The sequence below is a fragment of the Rhinopithecus roxellana genome, chromosome 13 (assembly GCF_007565055.1).
Source record: "Rhinopithecus roxellana isolate Shanxi Qingling chromosome 13, ASM756505v1, whole genome shotgun sequence".
NCBI classification, from domain to species: Eukaryota; Metazoa; Chordata; class Mammalia; order Primates; family Cercopithecidae; genus Rhinopithecus; species Rhinopithecus roxellana.
Window position 1 is genome coordinate 59,255,501 of NC_044561.1, and position 21,121 is coordinate 59,276,621.

The 21,121-nt window shown below is 47.0% G+C and overlaps 1 protein-coding gene across 4 annotated transcripts in view; it reads right to left on the bottom strand.

The window, feature by feature from the left end:
* Window positions 1–11,771: 11,771 nt before the first annotated feature.
* LOC104676303 (cat eye syndrome critical region protein 2) overlaps window positions 11,772–21,121 on the bottom strand; it is a 194,332-nt gene continuing 184,982 nt past the window's right edge. For 3 of the 4 annotated variants that reach the window (XM_030915754.1, XM_030915755.1, XM_030915752.1), the window contains 3 exons: window positions 16,272–17,691; window positions 13,673–13,784; window positions 11,772–13,010 (listed from right to left, as the gene is read on the bottom strand). In XM_030915754.1, coding sequence (XP_030771614.1) covers window positions 13,005–13,010; window positions 13,673–13,784; window positions 16,272–17,691 — 1,538 coding nt within the window. In that variant the 3' untranslated portion in view covers window positions 11,772–13,004. The remainder of the gene's footprint in view (window positions 13,011–13,672; window positions 13,785–16,271; window positions 17,692–21,121) is intronic. The other variant, XM_030915753.1, reaches the window with a different exon arrangement.

The following is a 21,121-nucleotide window of genomic DNA, read 5'->3' on the forward strand; positions in this document are numbered from 1 at the left end:
GGCAGGTCCTCAAGGAAGTAAACACAGAGGCCAGGTGCGGCGGCTCACGCCTGTAATCCTTGTGCTTTCGGAGGCTGAGGTGGGAGGATCACTAGAACCTGGGAGTTTGAGATCAGCCTGGGCAACATCCAAGACCCCATCTCTTTTTTTGTTTTTCTGAGATGGAGTTTCACTCTTGTTGCCCAGGCTGGAGTACAATGGCACGATCTTGGCTCACCACAACCTCCGCCTCCCGGGTTCAAGCGATTCTCCTGCCTCAGCCTCCCGAGAAGCTGGGATTACAGGCATGCGCCACTACGCCCGGCTAATTATGTGCTTTTAGTAGAGATGGGGTTTCTCCATGTTTGTCATGCTGGTCCCGACCTCAGGTGATCTGCCTGCCTCAGCTTCCCAAAGTGCTGGGATTACAGGTGTAAGCCAACACACCTGTCCAAAAAATTTTTAAAAAATTAGCCAAAAAAACCCCAAACAAAAAATTAGCCAGGCGCAGTGGTGTGTGTAGTTCTAGCTACCTGGGAGGTTGAGGAAGGAGGATCACCTGAGTCCCGGGGTTGGAGGCTGCAGGGAGCTATGATTGTACCACTGCACTTCAACTTGGCAAGACCTTCTCTCTATTAAAAAATAGAAAACTTGGCAGGGCACAGTGGCTCATGCCTATAATCCCAGCACTTTGGGAGGCCAAGGAGGGCGGGCGGATCACGAGGTCAGGAGATCAAGACCATCCTGGCCAACATCGTGAAACCCTGTCTCTACTAAAAATACAAAAACAAGCTGGGCGTGGAGTGCTGGAGTGCAGTGGCGTGATCTCAGCTCACTGCAATCTCCACCTCCTGGGTTCAAGTGATTCTCCAACCTCAGCCTCCCAAGTAGCTGGGATTACAGGCGCCTGCCACCACGCCTGGCTAATTTTTATATTTTCTGTAGAGATGGGGTTTCACCACGTTGGCCAGGTTGGTCTTAAACTCCTGACTTCAAGTGATCCACCTGCCTCGGCCTCCCAAAGTGCTGGGATTACAGGTGTGAGCCACTGTGCATGGCAAGGGTCAGCGTTTAACAGGGCAGAGTTTCAGCTGCAAATGTTCTGGAGATGGAGGGTGGATCGTGATGGCTGCACATCAATATGAATGTACTAAACGATGCTGAGATGCATACTTCCAATGATACATTCTGTTACATTTTACCACCGCAAAAAGGCAAGAAAGCTGGGTAATGAAGCTAGTAAGGTTACATTTAAACACAAATGGGCAGCAATAGGGTGTTAGTATTAATGTGACATATAATCAAATGGCTAGGAAAGGACTTTTAAAACATTAGGCAAACTATGGGAAATAAAGTCTGGAAATTACATTGTAAATCATTTTAGTAATACAAAATTTGGAACAGTGGCCAATAAATCCAATGGACAAAACAACAGCAGCAGGCAACATCCAACAGGCATTTGGAAGAGGGTGGTCACAGTATGGCAAAGAAACGTGAATTAAAGACAGAATTGAGTCTGCACAGAGTGATAAATCAGGCTGCAGAGGCAGAGAAAAGATCATCCCCAGGGAGGGCTCCTAGGCTCAAGTGATCCACCCACCTCAGCCTCCTGAGTAGCTGGGACCACAGGTGCACACCATCAACCTGGCTAACTAAAAAAAAAAATTTTTTTGAGGTGGGGCCTCATTATGTTGCCTAGGCTTTTTTTTTTTTTTTTTTTTTTTTTTTTTTTTTTTTTTTTGAGGTGGGGTCTTGCTCTCTGTCCCCCAGGCTGGAGTGCAGTGGCGCAATCTTGGCTCACTACAACCTCCATCTTCTGGGTTCAAGCGATTCTCCCGCCTCGGCCTCCCAAATAGCTGGGACTACAGGCACCTACCACCACACCCGGCTGATTTTTTTATTTTTAGTAGAGACGGGGTTTCACCGTGTTAGCCAGGCTGGTCTTGATCTCCTGACCTCATGATCTGCCCGCCTTGGCCTTCAAAGTGCTAGGATTATAGGTGTGAGCCACTGTGCCCGGTCAACTTAAGTCCTTTAAAGAAATTTTTTTACATTATATAAACTGTTTTCTTTCTTTTTTCTATGCTATGCCTCGGATTTGAAGATGTTCAGCTCAGACTGCCTGCATCTAAGGACCAAAATGTAAATGTCAGGGCCATTCTTCCAGGTCAGTTTGCATCAGAACCATGAGAGTTGCATCTGTTGCTAGTTGTAAGAGAGAGTTGGGCCCTTCTTCAGTTTAAGGTCTTAGGTGGGATGCCAAAATTTGCATTTCTAGCAAGTTTCCAGATGATGGCCATGCTACACTGTGAACATCACAAAAGATCATGTGAGTGAGAATGATCAGAGCAGGCTGAGGGAGTGGGGAGAGGAACACCGTCACTTCTCCCAAGCTGCAGTTTCTGCAGATCTATGCTGCCTTTGGGAAATGTTTAGTATCACACCGGACATAATGACTTGTGCTGCATTTTCTGAATTATGCAGTTTTCATCTTAGCTTAGAGTGGAGTCAGGGCAAAAGAGGAATTGAAGTTGGAACAAGGAGTCCGAGAAGACGCGACTGCTGGACAGAACAAGCGATGAAGCCAGTCCCCAAACTGATGAGCCCGCAGCTCTATCCAAATTAAATGGGCTGAGAACACCAACACGCCACCCTCCTGGTACAACTGCATTGCAGGGAGGAAACAAAAACATCTTTCCTTCATCTGCTATCTCAGCTAAGCAGTGCACTCTTTCTAGCACCTCACTAGAGTCCAGTTTTTCTGTATTCTGTATTCACAATACAGGTTTATTATGAACTCTGAGCAGAGGCTATTTTTCTCCCTTTTGGTTTCTTAGTAACTAGGCAAAGTACAAGGCTCACGGTGAGTATTTAATAAATACTTACTGAAAACTTGCCTGTGAGTCGATGTTCATCTCAGTTGTTGAGGCACTCACGGGCCAGGCTGCACTCGGCTTTTCTCACTGCCTACTCAATCCCTTCTCAAAGCAAAACCCGTGGATATATCCAAGGAACTGGCTTCACTGCTTTTAAAAATTCTGTCCGGCTTTAACTGGCTAGAATAGGGCTCCTCATCCTTGTCACAGGCTGTCCACAATGAAGTCCAAATCCAGGACTCTAGGAGCATGTCATGCTCTCCCGAACCTGCAGAAGCCTCAAGGGCACCTGCATTGATATGCACGTCATGGATGTAGAAGGGGGCTGGGATTTCAGCACACAATAGCCACATTTGAGGATTTTCCAGATGCCTTCGCCTTCTTGGCTAGTATTTTGCAGTCCATTTTGCACTGAAGGCTTTTTATAAGATTGCTTAAGGAAACTAGGGAAGTGAGCCTTGCTAACAGAAAGGGGGCCAAAACAGATGCACAGAGGTCCCTTAGAAGTCCAAGGGGACACCATAAGGCCAGGGAAACATCTGCAGGGTCAATGTAGAGAAATCAACAGCAGTTGTGGGGAGGACAGTGAAGGCGGCGGCGGCTGCTGCTGGGCCATCCAGGAGAGGGCCCATGATACCTCTTGCATAACAACTGCATGACATAGGCCATTCACCTTCCAGGAAGATTCCAGGGTAAAGATCAGCCCCAAAATAGCCCGTCTGCGTGGTTATTTTCTCAATTCTGTCAGTAGCACTCTCAGAGAACATGAGTATAGCAAAATGGAGCCCACAAAGGGGCTGATAAAACTTGGGTTGCCTTTCCTTCCAGTAACACGAATTGGTTTAGAGACAAAAGACGTTGATCTTTAACAAGAGAAGCACCTATGGATGTCTCCAAATGTCAAAATAGAAAGTTGATCAGAACTTTTGAGACTAATCTACAGTAACAATGTATAGCTTCCTGTCCCCCTAAATCTTGCCGGAGTAGCTTTTATGCTTATTTTAAGTAAGCTCACTGTGTAGGATTATCTGTGTAAGCTATGTTACCCAGGGCGCTAAACAAGTGTTAAATAATAACAATTCCAAAAATACAGTCACATTTACACTGCCTACTATACTATTTTAAAACAGGTAACCAGTGGAAGATGCTAACTTTTGGTGTGTGTATATATACATATACATATATATATATATATATATAATTTTTTTTTTTTGAGACTGAGTCACTATTTTGCTCAGGCTGCTCTTGAAACCCTGGGCTCAATCAATCCTCCTGCCTCAGCCTCCCAAAGTGCTGAGATTATAGACATGAGCCACTGCAGCCAGAATGTTTGTTTTTTCTTCTGTTGTTGTTGAGACGGAGTCTCACTCTGTTGCCCAGCCTGGAGTGCAGTGGCGCCATCTCGGCTCACTGCAAGCTCCACCTCCCGGGTTCACACCATTCTGCTGCCTCAGCCTCCTGAGTAGCTGGGACTACAGGCACCTGCCACCAGGCCCGGCTAATTTTTTGTATTTTTCAGTAGAGACGGAGTTTCACCATGTTAGCCAGGATGTTCTCAATCTCCTGACCTCGTGATCCGCCTGTCTCGGCCTCCCAAACTGCTGGGATTACAGGCTTGAGCCACCATGCCCAACCTTGGTATATATGTTTGTGGCTGGTTTTAGTCGGAAGAAGATAAATCTGCAAGCACTCTAACTGGCTAAGCTCCTTATAAAAAATAAAGGCCAGGCACAGTGGCTCACGCCTGTAGTTTCTCGCACTTCGGGAGGCTGAGGCAGGCGGACCACTTAGCTCAGGTCTAGCTAAGGTCAGGTCAGCCTGGGCAACATGGTGAGATAAAAAATTAGCTGGGTGTGGTGGGGTGCCCCTGTAGTCCCAGCTGCTTGGGAGGCTGTGGTGGGAGGATTGCTTGAGCCCGGGAGGTTGAGGTTGCAGTGAGCTGAGACCATGCCACTGTACCCAGCCTGGGCAACAGAGTGAAACCCTGTCTCAAGAAAAATTAAAGCCTATCAATAGCTAAATCTGTCGAAAAAACATTCTGGCCTGTTTGGTGAGGAATTCATGTCACGGTAGGAGGGCATCTGGAAGTTAGGAACCCAAGTTTGTGTACATTTTAAGGGTGTGCTACTGATATGCACAGGGAGATTTGCTAATGCCATCTCAGCCACTGAGGCAGCTGGACTGGGCTCTAGGAAAGCTGACAGGACAGTGAAGGAAGCCAGGCTAGAGTGGTGCTCTTCCCACCCACTGGAAGAACCCATCGAAATGCACAATTTGAGTAGCATCATATCTGATCTGGGGTTTATTAGTGCTTTTTTTTTTTTTTTTTTGACAGTCTCACACTCTTGCTCAGGCTGGAGTGCAGTGGTATGATCTCTGCTCACTGCAACCCCTGCATTCTGGGTTTAAGCAACTCTCCTGCTTCAGCTTCCTAAGTAGGTGAGATTACAAGCCTGCGCCACCAGGCAGAGCTAATTCTTGTATTTTTAGTAGAGACGGTTTCACCAGGCTGGTCTCGAACTCCTGACATCAAGTGAGCCATGGTGCCCAGCCTGATTTTTCACTTTAAAGTTGATTTTTGTTTTGTTTCAGAAATTATACTGAAATGCAACTACTAAACAAGAAAGTATGGTTGGCATAAAATGTTTTATCGGAGAAACACTTTTCATGGGAGATTAACTGAACAGTTTTAAAACAGTAGCAGGATTAAAGGCTCAAAAATTTGTTAGCCAATAACAACAGAGTATCAGTGCGGACAATCAGACACCAAACAACTGGAGGTTACAAGGAGAGTGGACAGATCACTGCCTAGAAAGGGATAGCCCTAAGCACGGGTTTGGAAATCGGTACTACTTGTGGTTAAATTTTTATGGAATGAGGATTACTTACACAGCCAATTAGAGATGATCCTCGACTTCCAATGGGGTCACCTCCAGATAAACCCATCATGAGTTGAAAACATTGTCCGTTGAAAATGCACTGCATCCACCTAACCCACCGAACACCACAGCTTAGCCTGCCTTCAGCGTGCTCAGCAAACTTATGCTAGCCCACACTTGAGCTGCCGTTTTTATTTTTTTTTTGAGATGGAGTCTTGCTCTGTCGCTCAGGCTTGAGAGTACGGTGGCACAATCTTGGCTCACTGCAACCTCCGCATCCCAGGTTCCAGCGATTGTCCTGCCTCAGCCTCCCGTGTAGCTGGGATTACAGGCACCCACCACCACGCCCAGCTAATTTTGTGTTTTTAGCAGAGGCAGGGTTTTGCCATGTTGGCCAGGCTGGTCTCGAGCTCCTGAGCTCAGGTGATCCGCCTGCCTCGGCCTCCCAGGGTGCTGGGATGACAGGTGTGAGCCACCATCACACCTGGCCACACCTCTTTTATAATCAAGTGTTGAATATGTCATGGAGTGTACTGAATACCGTACAGAAAGTGAGAGAGAATGGTTGTACGAATACTCAAAGTACAGTTTCTTCCGAATGTGTCTCACGTTCGAAAGCTCCCAAGTTGAATGATCATTAAACCGGGACGGTCTGCATTTAAGGACACAACAGGAGTTTTGGTGTCTGAAGACTACAGCTAATTTCTAGGAATGTAGCTACTTTCGATCTGTTCTCCCAGTAACTGGAAATAAAACATAAATGACCTTGGCAGGTAGAAAATTGCGTGCTTGCTTAGGCTGGAGCTCCCACTTCTGGCCATGTGTGTGCACAGCGGGCTCCAGGCTGCAGCTGCCCCAATGCCCCACTGCCCCACTGTACACTCCTTTCCTACCCCAGACACCCCACAGCCTGGAAGGGGAGAAGTCGTGCACCTCCAGTGTAGTACCTTCTGAAAGCAGACGCCTTTACCAGTGAGATGCCGAGGGCCAGGCCAGGTTTGCGAGGATCAGCTGTGAGGAATGTTTTATCCCTGACGTGGTTTAGAACTGCCCGTCCGTATATGACTGTTTTGAGTTCTCTGGAACCATATTCCTCTCTCACGTGCACAGGACCCGTGCCCCGCCTCCAGGGATTCTTGATGCATGAGAATGGACATGAGGGATGGCATTTTAGCCGGTGGCCTTGTGGCCTAGTTCCTGCCTTTGTCCTGATGTGGGAATGACACATGGACAGACACACCACACACACAGAGGAGCCTTGCTATTTTAAGAATGTACTTTATACAAAATAACCAGTTCATATGGAAATAAATCTACAGACCTCCAAGGATCAAAAAGCTTTTTAAAAAGTTCTTTTAAAAAAATTATCCAACACACAATATTGAACTAACTATTGAGGTAAGTGTCGCTCTCAGTGAAACAGGGAATCAGCAGACCACGACAAAATATACACAATATAAAAATAAATAGCATTCCCCTTTCCAGTACTGGCCAGAAGGTTCACACGGCTTCTGCTTTTGCAGCAGAGCAGAGGCTCCGGACACTGTGTGCCAAGGTTGGCGGAGACTGACCTGGGCCCCAGGAGCTGTGCACAAGGCAGAAGAGTGAGGTGCCTGAGCCCTGGCTAGGGAAGGGAAAGGAAGGGGCCGCATGGTTTCTTGAACGGGGGTCAACATTTCAATAAGTTATGCAATATCCATGCCCCTGTTCCCACCCCACCCACCCCCTTCAAAAAACACATGCAGGACAATCAGCTGCTCGTCAGCCGCTCTGACGTTAGAGTTCAGTCAGTCCTCTCATGCAGGACAAGAGGGAGAAACTAGGTAAGAAAAGGTCAAGCCAAGCCCAAACGGTCCCTCCAAACGTCTGTCTAGCACAGAGTGGGATCAACATCCAGCCTGAGGCAAAGCTTGTGTCCCAGCTTAACGTGAAAAATGAAGGCCGGGCGCGGTGCCTCACGCCTGTAATCCCAGCACTTTGGGAGGCCGAGGCGGGTGGATCACCTGAGGTCAGGAGTTCGAGACCAGCCTGGCCAACATGGTGAAACCCCGTCTCTACTAAACATACAAAAATTCGCTGGGCATGGTGGCACACACCTGTAGTTCCAGCTACTCGGGAGGCTGAGGCAGGAGAATCCCTTGAACCTGGGAGGCAGCGGTTGCAGTGAGCCGAGATCGCGTCATTGCACTCCTGCCTGGGGGACGACAGCAAGACTTCGTCTCAAAAAAAAGAAAAAAAGAAAAATGGGACGCAGTAACATGCACCCAAACACTGCTGTCCCAAGGGGAAAGTGCGCAAGGCTCGGTGTCCTATGGCTGCATGGCAAAGAGTCCAACCCGCCAAAAAAGAAATGGGGAGCCCAGCTTTTTCTCACGCAGCAAATGGCAATCACATTCTTTGTGGCTATGCAGTGATGTGAGCCCACGAATAAAAGCCTCTGCATTCTCAACCGAAATAAGAAGTATCCTGACTGACGCTATTGTCCGGAGTTACCTGTGGAGACACCACACCCCAGGAACCCCAGAATCGGGCAGCACACGGCTCACTAATACATGGGACTGATTTCTGCAATGCGGGTCCATGAAGAATCTGCAGAGGGTGAACTGACTGACAGACAAACAAGGGCAACAATGCTAGAAAACCGTCAGCCTTTCTTTTCTATGAAAACCGAGGTTCTCTCTTTTTTTTTTTTTTGAGGCGGAGTCTCGCTCTGTCGCCCAGGCTGGAGTGCAGTGGCGTGATCTCGGCTCACTGCAAGCTCCGCCTCCTGGGTTCACGCCATTCTCCTGCCTCAGCCTCCTGGAAAACCGAGGTTCTCTTCAAGCATGTTGGGGTTCTGACACTATTGAACTGTCCTTAACTTGAGACTGTAGGATTAAGCCTTCCTGTGAAATTTCAAATCAGGTCTTTTTTTTTTTTTTTGAGACGGAGTCTGGCTCTGTCGCCCGGGCTGGAGTACAGTGGCCGGATCTCAGCTCACTGCAAGCTCTGCCTCCCGGGTTCACGCCATTCTCCTGCCTCAGCCTCCCGAGTAGCTGGGACTACAGGCGCCCGCCACCTCGCCTGGCTAGTTTTTTTTTTTTGTATTTTTAGTAGAGACGAGGTTTCACTGTGTTAGCCAGGATGGTCTCGATCTCCTGACCTCGTGATCCGCCCGTCTCGGCCTCCCAAAGTGCTGGGATTACAGGCTTGAGCCACCGCGCCCGGCTCAAATCAGGTCTTAAGAGCAGTGTAGTATTTACAGATTTGAACTTCCATTAAAAAAAAGTGAACCAAGAGGTATGGATTGCAAGCTTGTTTCTGACAGCTGTGGTGACTGCAACACTGGAATTCTGTGGGCCTGGGAAGGCACTGAGCATACCCTTTGCCAGCAGTAGGAATCAGCAAAAATAACCTAGTAACTATACAGCAGAGAAATGGCATGGGATAACGACACCAAATGCTTAGTCAAAAGGAGCACTTTCAAGGGACAAGCCAGAGTAAATCGACATTGAAAGCTGAGGTTTGACTGAACTGAGGGGCACAAACTGCAGGTCTTCAGGTTTTCATGAAGCCTAACGAAGAGGAGCATGACGAGGCCTGCCTTCCCAGAGCATCTGGCCTGGGCTCAGTAAGAAGATACGATCTGTTGGTAAGCAGCTCATGTGTACGATCAGGTAAACTAAACCAACCTGATGAAGGCTGGTGATGTAGGAGAGGCGGAGGTGGGATGGAAAGTTACGTCAATAAGAATCCTGCATCGAGTCCATCCTGGCTAACACGGTGAAACCCCGTCTCTACTAAAAAATACAAAAAACTAGCCGGGCGAGGTGGTGGGCGCCTGTAGTCCCAGCTACGTGGGAGGCTGAGGCAGGAGAATGGCGTGAACCCAGGAGGCGGAGCTTGCAGTGAGCTGAGATCTGGCCTCTGCACTCCAGCCTGGGCGACAGAGCGAGACTCTGTCTCAAAAAAAAAAAAAAAAAAAAAAAAAAGAATCCTGCAGGGGTTGTTCTTATTTACTCTTCACGTGCATTCACTGTAACAAATTTTAGCCAATAGCTCCTGCTACCTTTTAAGTGAGGGGAAAAAGTAGCTGAATTAAAAACTACTTTTTAATTCTGAGGGGAAAACAAATCTAGAATCTTCCCAAGAAGCTCATCTTTTCTTTCTCTTGGGCCTTAGGGACACAGGTTTCTATTAACAACTTATTAACAACTTAAATAAAGGCGAGCCATGGGTGTTAAATCAAAGAGGTGCGATGCTATTTCCCGTTCTCCATGATCTCAGCTATCCCCGTCCTCTTGGGGACCACTGAGAGCCGGCATATTGACAAGGTGACAGCGACCCACAGGGTGAAATGTCCTTCTAGCTTGAGAGCAAACCTTTTCAGGACACTTTACACACTACTTTCTCATTATAACATATCACATAACCATCATTTTCCTAATGGAGAGGATGGCAAATGCATTTGCATCTGCTTTAAGACACTGCATCTGCTTAAGACACTTGGAAAGAGAAGTGCTAGAGGAGGAAGAAAAGGTGAGAAAAAGATCCTGCTTGGGGATGGGTGGACTAGGGGTTCACAGCAGCTCACGGTCATGTGGATTTCTGTAACCTGGCAGCTCCAGATAGCTTATAGCAGATCCGCACTTCAAAGACCTGTGAAAGCTCAGAACACTCCCTGGACAAAGGACGAAGCACTAGTACCTGTAATGCATGGACACCTGCCCACACAGGATGCAGGAAGGCTGACAATTCTGCGGCTGCTGTTGCTCCTGTTCACAGTGTTATAATTTAATACAGTAGTTCTATTTCCTATTGCTCTTCTTTAATATTTTCTGTCTAAAACCAAGGAGGGAGATTAAGGATAAAGGGATTTACTGACTTTTCCTGTATAGTTCACAGCACTGCTCTAGGAACAGCTGATTGGGGCGGTCACTGGGAGAGGGAGGAGACAGGATTACCTGGAACAGTGCGCACACAGCTGCTCGAGGACCACGAGGGCAGAAGGAAAGAGGGCACTAGCCCAAATGCTGCTCACAGCCACTCCCACCCAGGCCCCTGGGGTAGTCACGGGGAGAAGCCCTCAGTGACAGTGCTCCTGTTAGGGAGAAGTGAGAGGCCTCTGATTCAAACCAGCATTACCAGGAAAAGAGAAAAGCTGTCAGTGGCCAGATTCTCTGGGCCTAGACCAGGGCTAACCAGCTCCAAACTAGCTGTTTTTTTCCCCTCCTCCCTGCTTCTGCACACACACAGAAACTGAAGTAGTAATGCTCCATGTTAGCGGATGCTAGCTACAGGGCAGACCCATCCGAAAACCTTCTGTCCTCTTCACTCTTCTAAACCACGTCATGCCAGTGATAGGTTTCTAACAAGAATTAGGATCCAGTGAGAACACAGGCTCAAAACTCAATCCACTTGCAAATACATCAAATTTAAAAGTAAAACCTCTGAGAGCAAATCTGTATTTTTGTGCATTATACCTCAGAGGCATCTGTGTTCCCTACTCAACTCTCAAATCTGCCTGAGCCCTAGGCACCACCAGGCCAAGCGTTTGCGTACGGATATGAACTTCCGTCCTCCTGGAACTGGTGTCTTGGATTTCATTTCTCTGTATCACAGATGCTTCTGATCAGCTTCCTTTTCCACGGACAGCGTTATTTTAGCAAACTGTAAACATGACAGTTCCGTGTTTCACTAGGAATCCTGGAATTGGAGGGAAAAACTCTACTGGCCCCTCCCACAGTTGAATTGATAAGAAACTAGGGCAGATTAATATTTCATAGAGGCTCTTCTACTGTCCCAAAAGCATGCTTAAAAATATGCTACTCTTTACAAAGACCTGTAATTTCAGTATTTTCCTTCGTTTTTTCTTTTGTGGGATATTCAAAAGTTTAAAACGTGGGTCCTAACTTTGGTGACCTCTCAGCTAAAACCAAACACAGAATGCTAATGAGGGAGAATCCAGTGTAGTTCAGTTCTACAACTGTAATAAAGTAATTTAATACTGTAAAATGGTTTCCTATCACAGACACAACAAATAATTCCAAGAACTTGTTCTTGATAGCTATTTTAAATCACCATGACTGATTTTACCATGATTCACTTAAAACTAATAAAAACTATATATACTGAAATATTCCTAAAGTCAAACTGTAAATCTATAGAATACATTTTTCCTATTCAAACCTGTGCAATTCTTTGATACTAAAATATACAAACCTGAGTAGTCACTTCCACAAAATGTGATTCGTGCCAGAAAGCTGTGTGTGGTGCCTTCTAGATCACAGTCCTGACAGGGAGGTCTGTGATGAGGACGATTCATCTTCTAATATGTGAAACACTCTAGATCCCAATTCCTGATACTGGTTTACAACTGTTCGGTAGGGCTGGTGGTAAAATCAGGAAGGGATACCACTTTCTCAAATCCAGGATTTGGGCCACCAGCGTGAGAGCAGCCTGTCTTCCGGGCTGACGCTTCTAGTCGTCTCCTGAGAGCACTCTGCCTCCAGCAGAGACACCACCACCAGCAGGTGGTTAGGGGACAGGTGTTCTCTCTCAGGCCGACTGGAAGGAAGGAAGGCCTTTAGCTATTCTGAAGGCTGGCTGGCAACTAAGGAAACATAGTGACATATTACAAGATCAAACTTTTCCTACCCTCATCTCCAGCTCCCAGAAGTATTCAGTGTGACATGATTGTAAACAGATAAAAATCACTCCAGTGCTGTGTGCCCACCAGTTAGGACCCCCATTTCTTCCGCATCCCCACCCACCCTTCCCACTTTATGTACAATACATTCACCACCAACAAAAATTATTTTAAAAGGCAACATGAAATTTCTGTAAACTGGACCCAGCTCCAAAACCATTAATACTAAGAGTAGTCCCTTCCCCAAATATATACCTGAGTTTAGCTGCTCATCAAAGTTTAAAAGCACCACTCCATTCTTGAGTATACCCCCTCCCCCAAGTTTAAAGTGATTTTCCCTGAAGAGTGTCTCAGGATTTGGAAAAGTCATCATTAACTCCACGTTCATTTGTTTTGCCTGACTGTCTCCATCAGCTGTGCAAGAGATCCCTGGACTAGGACCTTTGCAATCTGTGTGTCAGTCATCTAAGGAGTGTCCTTTTAGGGCCTGTGACTGGCTCCAGCTCAAGGATGGCACAAGTGGGTCGCCGTGAAGGGGTGGAGCAGGTGACGGGGATACAGCTGACAGGGCACTCCCCAGTTCTCCACATTCCAGTCTTCGTGTGCAGCTTTCCATTGCTTGGGGCTCATTTCCTCCTTGGACTAGCTCTGAAAGAAACAAAGACATTTTAAACAAAAATAAAAAATCGGGTTAATTGTTAAAAAAAAAAAAAGAAAAAAAGTAAGCCCAAAGAGTGTCCAAGCTCCTCATCTGTGAAAATGGCTTGATTCTATTTCATTAGCTACAGTTTACTTCCAGAGGGTAGGTTCTAGAGTCCTGGACTTCTCAACTCAGATCCCAGTCCCAATGCTTAACAGCAGTAGGACTTGCACATTGACAGATGATCATGATGCAGCCAATGACAACTACTTTGTGGGGGTCAAGGGAACGACTGCATGGGAGAGAAGCAGCACTCAGAGGCAGTACTCTAAAACCCACCAACTAGTCTCTCTCCAATGAAAAAGGGGGGAAGCATAAAACAGACAAGCGATCATGGCAGAAAAAATGTTGGCGGATGGTTTGGAAAAAATGAGGTTTAAATACTCACCAAATTGGTATACATACATTCCATATCACAATAGGAAAAAGAGACATGTGAGAAGTGACTTCCAAGGCCTCTTGCTCTTTTTCCAAGTGCCAAGGAAGCATGATCCAGACAAAGTTCCTGGATCCACAAGATACCTTAAAACATTGTTTCCGAAGAGCAGGGATGTCATACACTTACTTCCCACCACCTGGAGGAACAGCTCTAACTTTTAGTGACTCTTACCTGATCCAGGGGAAGTGTTGGAGGCTTATGAGGCGGCAGCTCCTCCTGTGACGTTGCTGCTGTGGGGGTCTTTGGGAACGAGGCCTGTGACTGGACCGGGTGCATCTGCATTCTACAGCCACGAGAAAGAAGTGATTAATGAAGACATGTTAATGACAAAAGAAACAAGACATTGCAGTCATGAGGGTACTGCCTTTGTCATCCCGGTGATCAGGCCTGGAATCATCCATGCTGGGAGAACTCCACATTCTGTGCCTCCTGGTGCAGTAAGTGGCACGCACACGCACCGCCTACGTATACTCCTGACAAAAGTGTTTAATCTACTTTTTTTCCTCTTAGAGACAGGGTCTTGCTCTGTCACCCCGGTAGAGTGTAGTGTCAGGATCATGGTTTACTGCAGCCTCAATCTTCTGGGCTTAAGGGACGCTCCTGCCTCACCCTCCTCAGTAGTTGGAACTACAGGTGTGTGCTACCACGCCCAGCTAAGTTCTTTATTTTCAGTAGAGACAGGATCTTGCTATGTTGCCCAGGCTGGTCTCGAACTCTTGAGCTTAAGTAATCTTCCTGCCTCAGCCCCTCAAAGTGCTGGGGTTATAAGTATGAACCACTACACCTGGCACAAGAGTTTCATCTAAACATGGAGACTATGTGATGAAAATAGAATCTGGAACACTCACCATGATAACTGGTCTGGACTCTTTGGAAAACAAAACAAAGGTAGGACAACTGCTATAAATTAAGAGACTAAACAGACACAGCAGTCAAATGCAAATCCATGAGCCTTGATGGGATCCTTTGTCAGAAAAAAACAAAATAAAACACAAAGAAATGGCTCTAAAAGACACTCTGGGGACAACTGAGGACAGAGCAATACAAACTCTGTTAGACCCTGTCATTTGCCTCGAGTGTGGTGTCATTTTGAAACGGTGCTCCAAGGAATGTCCATTCTTAGGAGACACATGCTCAAGTATTGAGGGTTAAGGGCCATGATGTCTACAGTTTACTTTCCAACAGCTTAGGAAAAAAAGTAAAGAAAAGAAAACAGGTATTGAGAGACATATAAAGCAAACATGACAAAATGTTAAATAGTAGAGAGGGTCTAGCAGTAAGACGACAGGATGGCACTGAGGCGAGGCATACTGGTTTTTATGCTGAATGGTACTGGTTTCAAGATTACGCTTCATAACTTTCATTTGTATATATCGATTTGAAAACTTCCTGGATGGCAGATCACCTAACTGGATCTCGAGAACATCACTACACAAGCATGTGTGAAAGAAGTCTCATGGGGACTTGCTTGCATTCTGGATAAACCTGGTTTTCTCATTCAATGATAGGGTAAGAAACCAGAGGTATGTAGTAAAACTTCAGTACTACATATGATCTCCTCTTCTACTCCTGCGTAGGCCTATTTTTTTTTTTTACCTTGGTCAGTGTCTGCACATGGCAGCAATGTTGACACAGCCTTGCTTTCAGCTCTCAAACTGTGGTGATTAAGTTTACAGTATCATACAAAATTCAGCCAGGTGTGGTGGCGGGCACCTGTGATCCCAGCTACTTAGGAGGATGAGACAGGAGAATGGCTTGCACCTGGGAAGCAGAGCTTGCAGTGAGCAGAGATTGTACCACTGCACTCCAGCCTGGGCCACAGAGCGAGACTTAATCTCAAATAAATAAATACATACATACATACATAAAAATAAAAAAGGTCACAATATCAAAATCTAACTCAGTCATTTAAAGTCCTATTCATTTTCTTTTTTTTTTTTTTTTTTTTTTTTGAGACGGAGTCTCGCTCTGTCGCCCAGGCTGGAGTGCAGTGGCCGGATCTCAGCTCACTGCAAGCTCTGCCTCCCGGGTTTACGCCATTCTCCTGCCTCAGCCTCCCGAGTAGCTGAGACTACAGGCGCCCGCCACCTCGCCTGGCTACTTTTTTTTGTATTTTTTAGTAGAGACGGGGTTTCACCGTGTTAGCCAGGATGGTCTCGATCTCCTGACCTCGTGATCCGCCCGTCTCGGCCTCCCAAAGTGCTGGGATTACAGGCTTGAGCCACCGCGCCCAGCCTAGTCCTATTCATTTTCATGAGGGGAAAAAATTTCAAAGATAAAGTTGGGCTGTGAGTCTAATACCTTCCTACAGAGTGCTCAATATCAATAAGTCACATGCTTTTTTTGTTCCGAGATCATTAACTGTTATCTTCATCTCTAAGGCCATTTTTCTGTTTAAAATGAATATCCAGGCCAGGCGTGGTGGCTCCTGCCTATAATCTCAGCACTTTGAGAGACTGAGGCAGGATGACTACTTGCGCTCAGGAGACTAAGACCAGCCTGGGCAACATGGTGAAACCCTACCTCTACAAAACAAAACAAACAAACAAAAAACCAAACAAGTTAGCTGGGTATGGTGGCACGTGTGTAGTCCCAGTTACTTAAAGGGCTGATGCAGGAGGATCCTTGAGACTGGGAGGTCGAGGCTGCCGTGAGCCATGATCACACCACTGCACTCCAGCCTGGGTGACAAAGGGAGACTCTGTCTCAAAAATAAATAAAATAAACATCTGTTCTTTCCTTAGGGGGAAAAGCCCAAATGCAATCTTACCCTGATGGTCTGTACATTTCCTGGAAAGGTCCCCTTATTCCACTTCTAGTGCCAATTTGTTCCATCATCACAGCTTGAAAGTGACCCAGGCCCTCTTCCTGGCAGCGATAGCTGGGACCCTCCTGAGAGAGGCCGTTGGGCTGGGTGGCCCCTGGGTGGTGAGGCGGGTGGGCAGCCACAGGGGAGGAGTAAGCCCTGGGCTGAAAGTGACTGGCCGGCTGCTGAGGTGTATAGGGAGGCCCTGGCTGCAGCATCACACCATGGGGCGGAAACGCTGAGGAAGCAAATCCCATTCCTGAACTCAGAGGTGGAGGCGGAGTTCCATAGAGATACTCGCTGGCTGACAACGAGCTCTGCCGCTTGGTGGCGGCGTTATGGTTGTCCAGGTCTAAAAACTCTTTGGGACTCTCTGGCCTCTCCAGAGATTCATCCAGCTTCTCTTCCTCGGGACCAGGATTCTGCCCGTCATTTGGGACTTTAGCAGCCACTGCATCCATACGGGTTGGAGAAGTTAAGGCAGCATGCAGTGTCTCACAGCCTTGCAGACTGGCCATGGCATTCTTATCTGAGAAGAGGGACCTCGGTGGGGGAGGCTGATTGGCTGGGGGCCCGCCGGGGCTTCCCTGGGGATGCAGAGGTCTCTGCCAGTCCGAAAAGCTCTGTGGACACGCATAGTAAGGAGTTCGCTGATAGTGGTGGTAGGAAGGCTGCGGTGGTGGGTGGTAGGAATATCTCATCCCTTGTGGGGGGCGATACCGGGGAAAGCCTCCAGAATGAGTGTGGTTAGACTGAAAGCCTCTTGGGGGGAAATGCTGGGGATGGGATGCTGGGGACTTCCCTCCCATCACAGGGCCCACACCCTGCAGGCCCGGACTGATGTGGTAATGGGCAGCTGAATTCGGGTACTCCAGGCCAGGCATGTACAGGGGGGAAAACTGGCTCACAGTGCCTCCCATCAAACCGGGGTCTGTGCTGGGCGGTGTCGTCGCGTTCTGTCCTGTGCATGGCATGGTTTCCTGAAACGTTCTGCCTCTGGGGCAGAGCAGCTTTTCAGAACCACTGCTACCAAGGCCCTTCCCCTCTGATCCACAAGGAGATGCTTCCCCAGTGACTCCGTTCTCGGGAAGAGTGCCCCTGTCTGCCACGGTGGAGAGGTCTCTCATGCAGCCTTGGGCGGCTGGGCCAGGGTAGCTGCTATCCGAGGGCCAGGGATTCTTGCCCTTGGTGGCTTTACAGTTGTCCGCAGATTCGGAGGAGTTGCTTTTGAGCTCCGGGCCCACTGTTTCCCTTTCTTGTGGTGAGCTCTGCCTGGTGCAGTCAGTCTGCAGGGAAGGCGTGGGGTGAGGTAGTTGTTTGAGGTATACCCCCTCTGAAGTACCAACATTTGCTGGTTTCTCTTCAAGGCCAGGCAACGGCTCTGCTGCAAAAAAAAAAAAAAAAAAAAAAGGAGAAAAAATAATTCAGCAGCTGAAATGGCATATTAATGTAAAGAGCACGCCCGAGTCAGATTAAGGTGGATGTGTGGTGACTCAGGTCCCAGCTGGAAATTGTTTGAGCCCTGAAAGAGCTCAGGACATTGGGGTCCCTGTACACTTCCTTTCACCCCTTTCATGGACACAAAGGTAAAATCTAGCACCTCTACAGCCACACTTACAGTGGGCTGGAGAATGGAAATGTCCTTCACCTTGGGTTGCCTGATTCGTAAGAGCCTGAGAGATGGCTTGTGGCTCATAGACTCTAGACAGGTGCATGTGAAATACACCGGGAGGGGATGGTTGTTATCAGAATCGCTGGCCATGCTGGGAAGCTCTAAAATGTGATGCAACAAGAAAGAACAGGGCATCACGGGCATTCAGAAAGGCCAAACCCCTGATTTCTCTCCATGAGAATAAAAGCTCCACAGGAGGGACTTCTCTGTCTCCCTGTCGTCTCGGTCCATGCACACACAGACTCAATCACTTTGTTGAATGAATACACTCATTTTGTCTGCATGTCTTGAAGACAAGATGCCTACAACATAAAACTCAAAAGGCATCTTTAACACATTATGGAAACTTACTAAGCCCAATCAAATTAATTTATTAGACTCCTATGCTTGTTTATATCCTCAGAATTCTTTACCTTACTATTCAACCTACAAATATGGTCTTAACTAAGACTACAATATACAATAGTGGGTAAGTGCATGTATATATCTATATAAAATAATCTATTTTTTTTTTGAGGTAGAGTCTCACTCTGATGCCCAGGCTGGAGTGCAGTGGCACGATCTTGGCTCACGCAACCTCCACCTCCTGGGTTCAAGTGATTCTCATGACCCAGCCTCCCACGTAGCTGAAATTATAGGCACGTGCCACCACGCTGGCCTAATTTTTGTATTTTTGTATTTTTTGAGACGGAGTTTCGCTCTTATTGCCCAGCCTGGAGTGCAATGGCGTGATCTCGGCTCACCACAACCTCCGCCTCCCGGGTTCAAGAGATTCTCCTGCCTCAGCCTCCCGAGTAGCTGGGATTACAGGTATACGCCACCATGCCCAGCTAATTTTTGTATTTTTAGGAGAGACGAGGTTTCTTTATGTTGGTCAGGCTGGTCTCGAACTCCCGACCTCAGGTGATCTACCCGCCTCGGCCTCCCAAAGTGCTGGGATTACAGGCGTGAGCCACTGCGCCCAGCCAATTTTTGTATTTTTAGTAGAGACAGGGTTTCACCATGTTGGCCAGGCTGGACTCAAACTCCCGACCTCAGATGATCCACCGCCTCAGCCTCCCGAAGTGCTGGAATTACAGGCGTGAGTTACTGCACGAGGCCAAAATAATCTTTTTATAATCTTTCTAGAAAGGAGGACAGTTGTCCAGGTGTGATCAAATTACAATCCTGGTAACAGATCTGAAGGACAAGGTTAGAGATTCTTAACAACTTTCAAAGAGCTATTAAGATAGCTCAGGCTACCTGAAGCAGGCCTTAAAGGTCAATGGTACAAATTGTACAATGAAAGTCAAAAATTGTACTTTTCATTATTCAGTCAACATTAAACTTACAACTAGACTTATCAAAGACTTAACTAAACAGGATTCTTGTAAAGCTTTCAATTCCAGAACTCACTTGAAATCAGTATTAGAAAATTCTGCTAGAGGTGGTGTTAACAAAGTAGGACTTTTCATAAAAGAATTACCAAAAGGGTTTTCTTCCCTAACATTTTTTTTTCTTTTTTTTTTTAAAGAGTCGGAGTTTCAACTCTGTCATCCAGGCTGGAGTGTAGTGGTGTGATCATGCGTCACTGAAACCTCGAACTCCAGGGTTCAAGTAATCCTTCCACCTCAGACTCCCAAGTAGTTGGGATTACAGGTATGAGAAACACTTTTATGTGGAATCTATTATCTTTTTTTTGAGATGGAGTCTTGCTCTGTCACCCAGGCTAGAGTGCAGTGGTGTGATCTCGGCTCACTGAAACCTCAGCCTCCCGGGTTCCAGCGATTCTCCTGCCTCAGCCTCCCAAGTAGCTGAGATTACAGGCACCCACCACTGTGCCTGGCTAATTTTTATATTTTTAGTAGAGACGGGGTTTCACCATGTTGGCCCGGCTGGTCTTGAACTCCTGACCTCGTGATCCACCCGCCTCGGCCTCCCAAAGTGCTGGGATTACAGGCGTAAGCCACCACACCACGCCTGGCCAGGAATTTGTTATCTTAAAGTCCAAGTGTCTCCATTCTCCTGCCAGGTACTGAAGAAAATTACATGCATGCTAGATGTTTATCCTAGAAATAAGCATTAGTTACAAAGTATTTTTTCCCCATTTTCTCCCCCTAGTAAATGTTTACTCCTCTTAAACAGCATTTCTAAGAAAATGCTTCCAAATTTGCCAGATCTCACTACTGGCCATTCTTAATAAATCCAGGTATGTAGCCAAAGAACAGAAATTGACTTCATAATAACTTTCAAGATGGTATTTTTTTTTCTTTTTTGAGACATGCTTTTCCTCTGTTGCCAGGATGGAGTACAGTGGTGCAATCATAGCTCACTGTAGCCTTGACCTCCCTGGGTTCATTCAGGTGATCCTCCCACCTCAGCCTCCCAAGTAGCTGGGACTATAGGCATGAACCTTTTTTCTTTCTTCTTTCTTTCTTTTTTTAAGACAGTCTCACTTTGTGGCCCAGGCTGGAGTGCAGTGGTACAATCTCAGCTCACTGCAAACTCTGCCTCCTGGGTTCAAGTGATTCTCCTGCCTCAGCCTCCCGAGTAGCTGGAATTACAGGCACCTGCCACCATGCCTGGCTAATTTTTGTATTTTAAGAAAAATGGGGTTTTGCTATGTTAGGCAAGCTGGTCTTGAACTCCTGACCTCAGGTGATCTGCCTGCCTTGCCCTCCCAAAATGCTGGAATTACAGGCATGAGTCACCATGCCTAGCTAATTTTTAAATTTTTTTTTTTTTTTTTTTGAGACGGAGTCTCGCTCTGTTGCCCAGGCTGGAGTTCAGTGGCACGATCTCGGCTTACTGCAAGCTCCACCTCCCAGGTTCAAGTGATTCTCCTGCCTCAGCCCCCTGAGTAGCTGGGACTACAGGTGCCCGCCACCACGCCCAGCTAATTTTTTATATTTTTAGTAGAGATGCGGTTTCACCATGTTAGCCAGGATGGTATCCATCTCCTGACCTTGTGATCCGCCCACCTCAGCCTCCCAAGGTGCTGGGATTACAGGTGTGAGCCACTGTGCCTGGCAATTTTTTTTTTTTTTTTTTTAGTAGAAATGGGGTTTCACCGTGTTAGCTAGGATGGTCTCAATCTCCTGACCTTGTGATCCACCCGCCTCGGCCTCCCAAAGTGTTGGGATTACAGGTGTCAGCCACCACG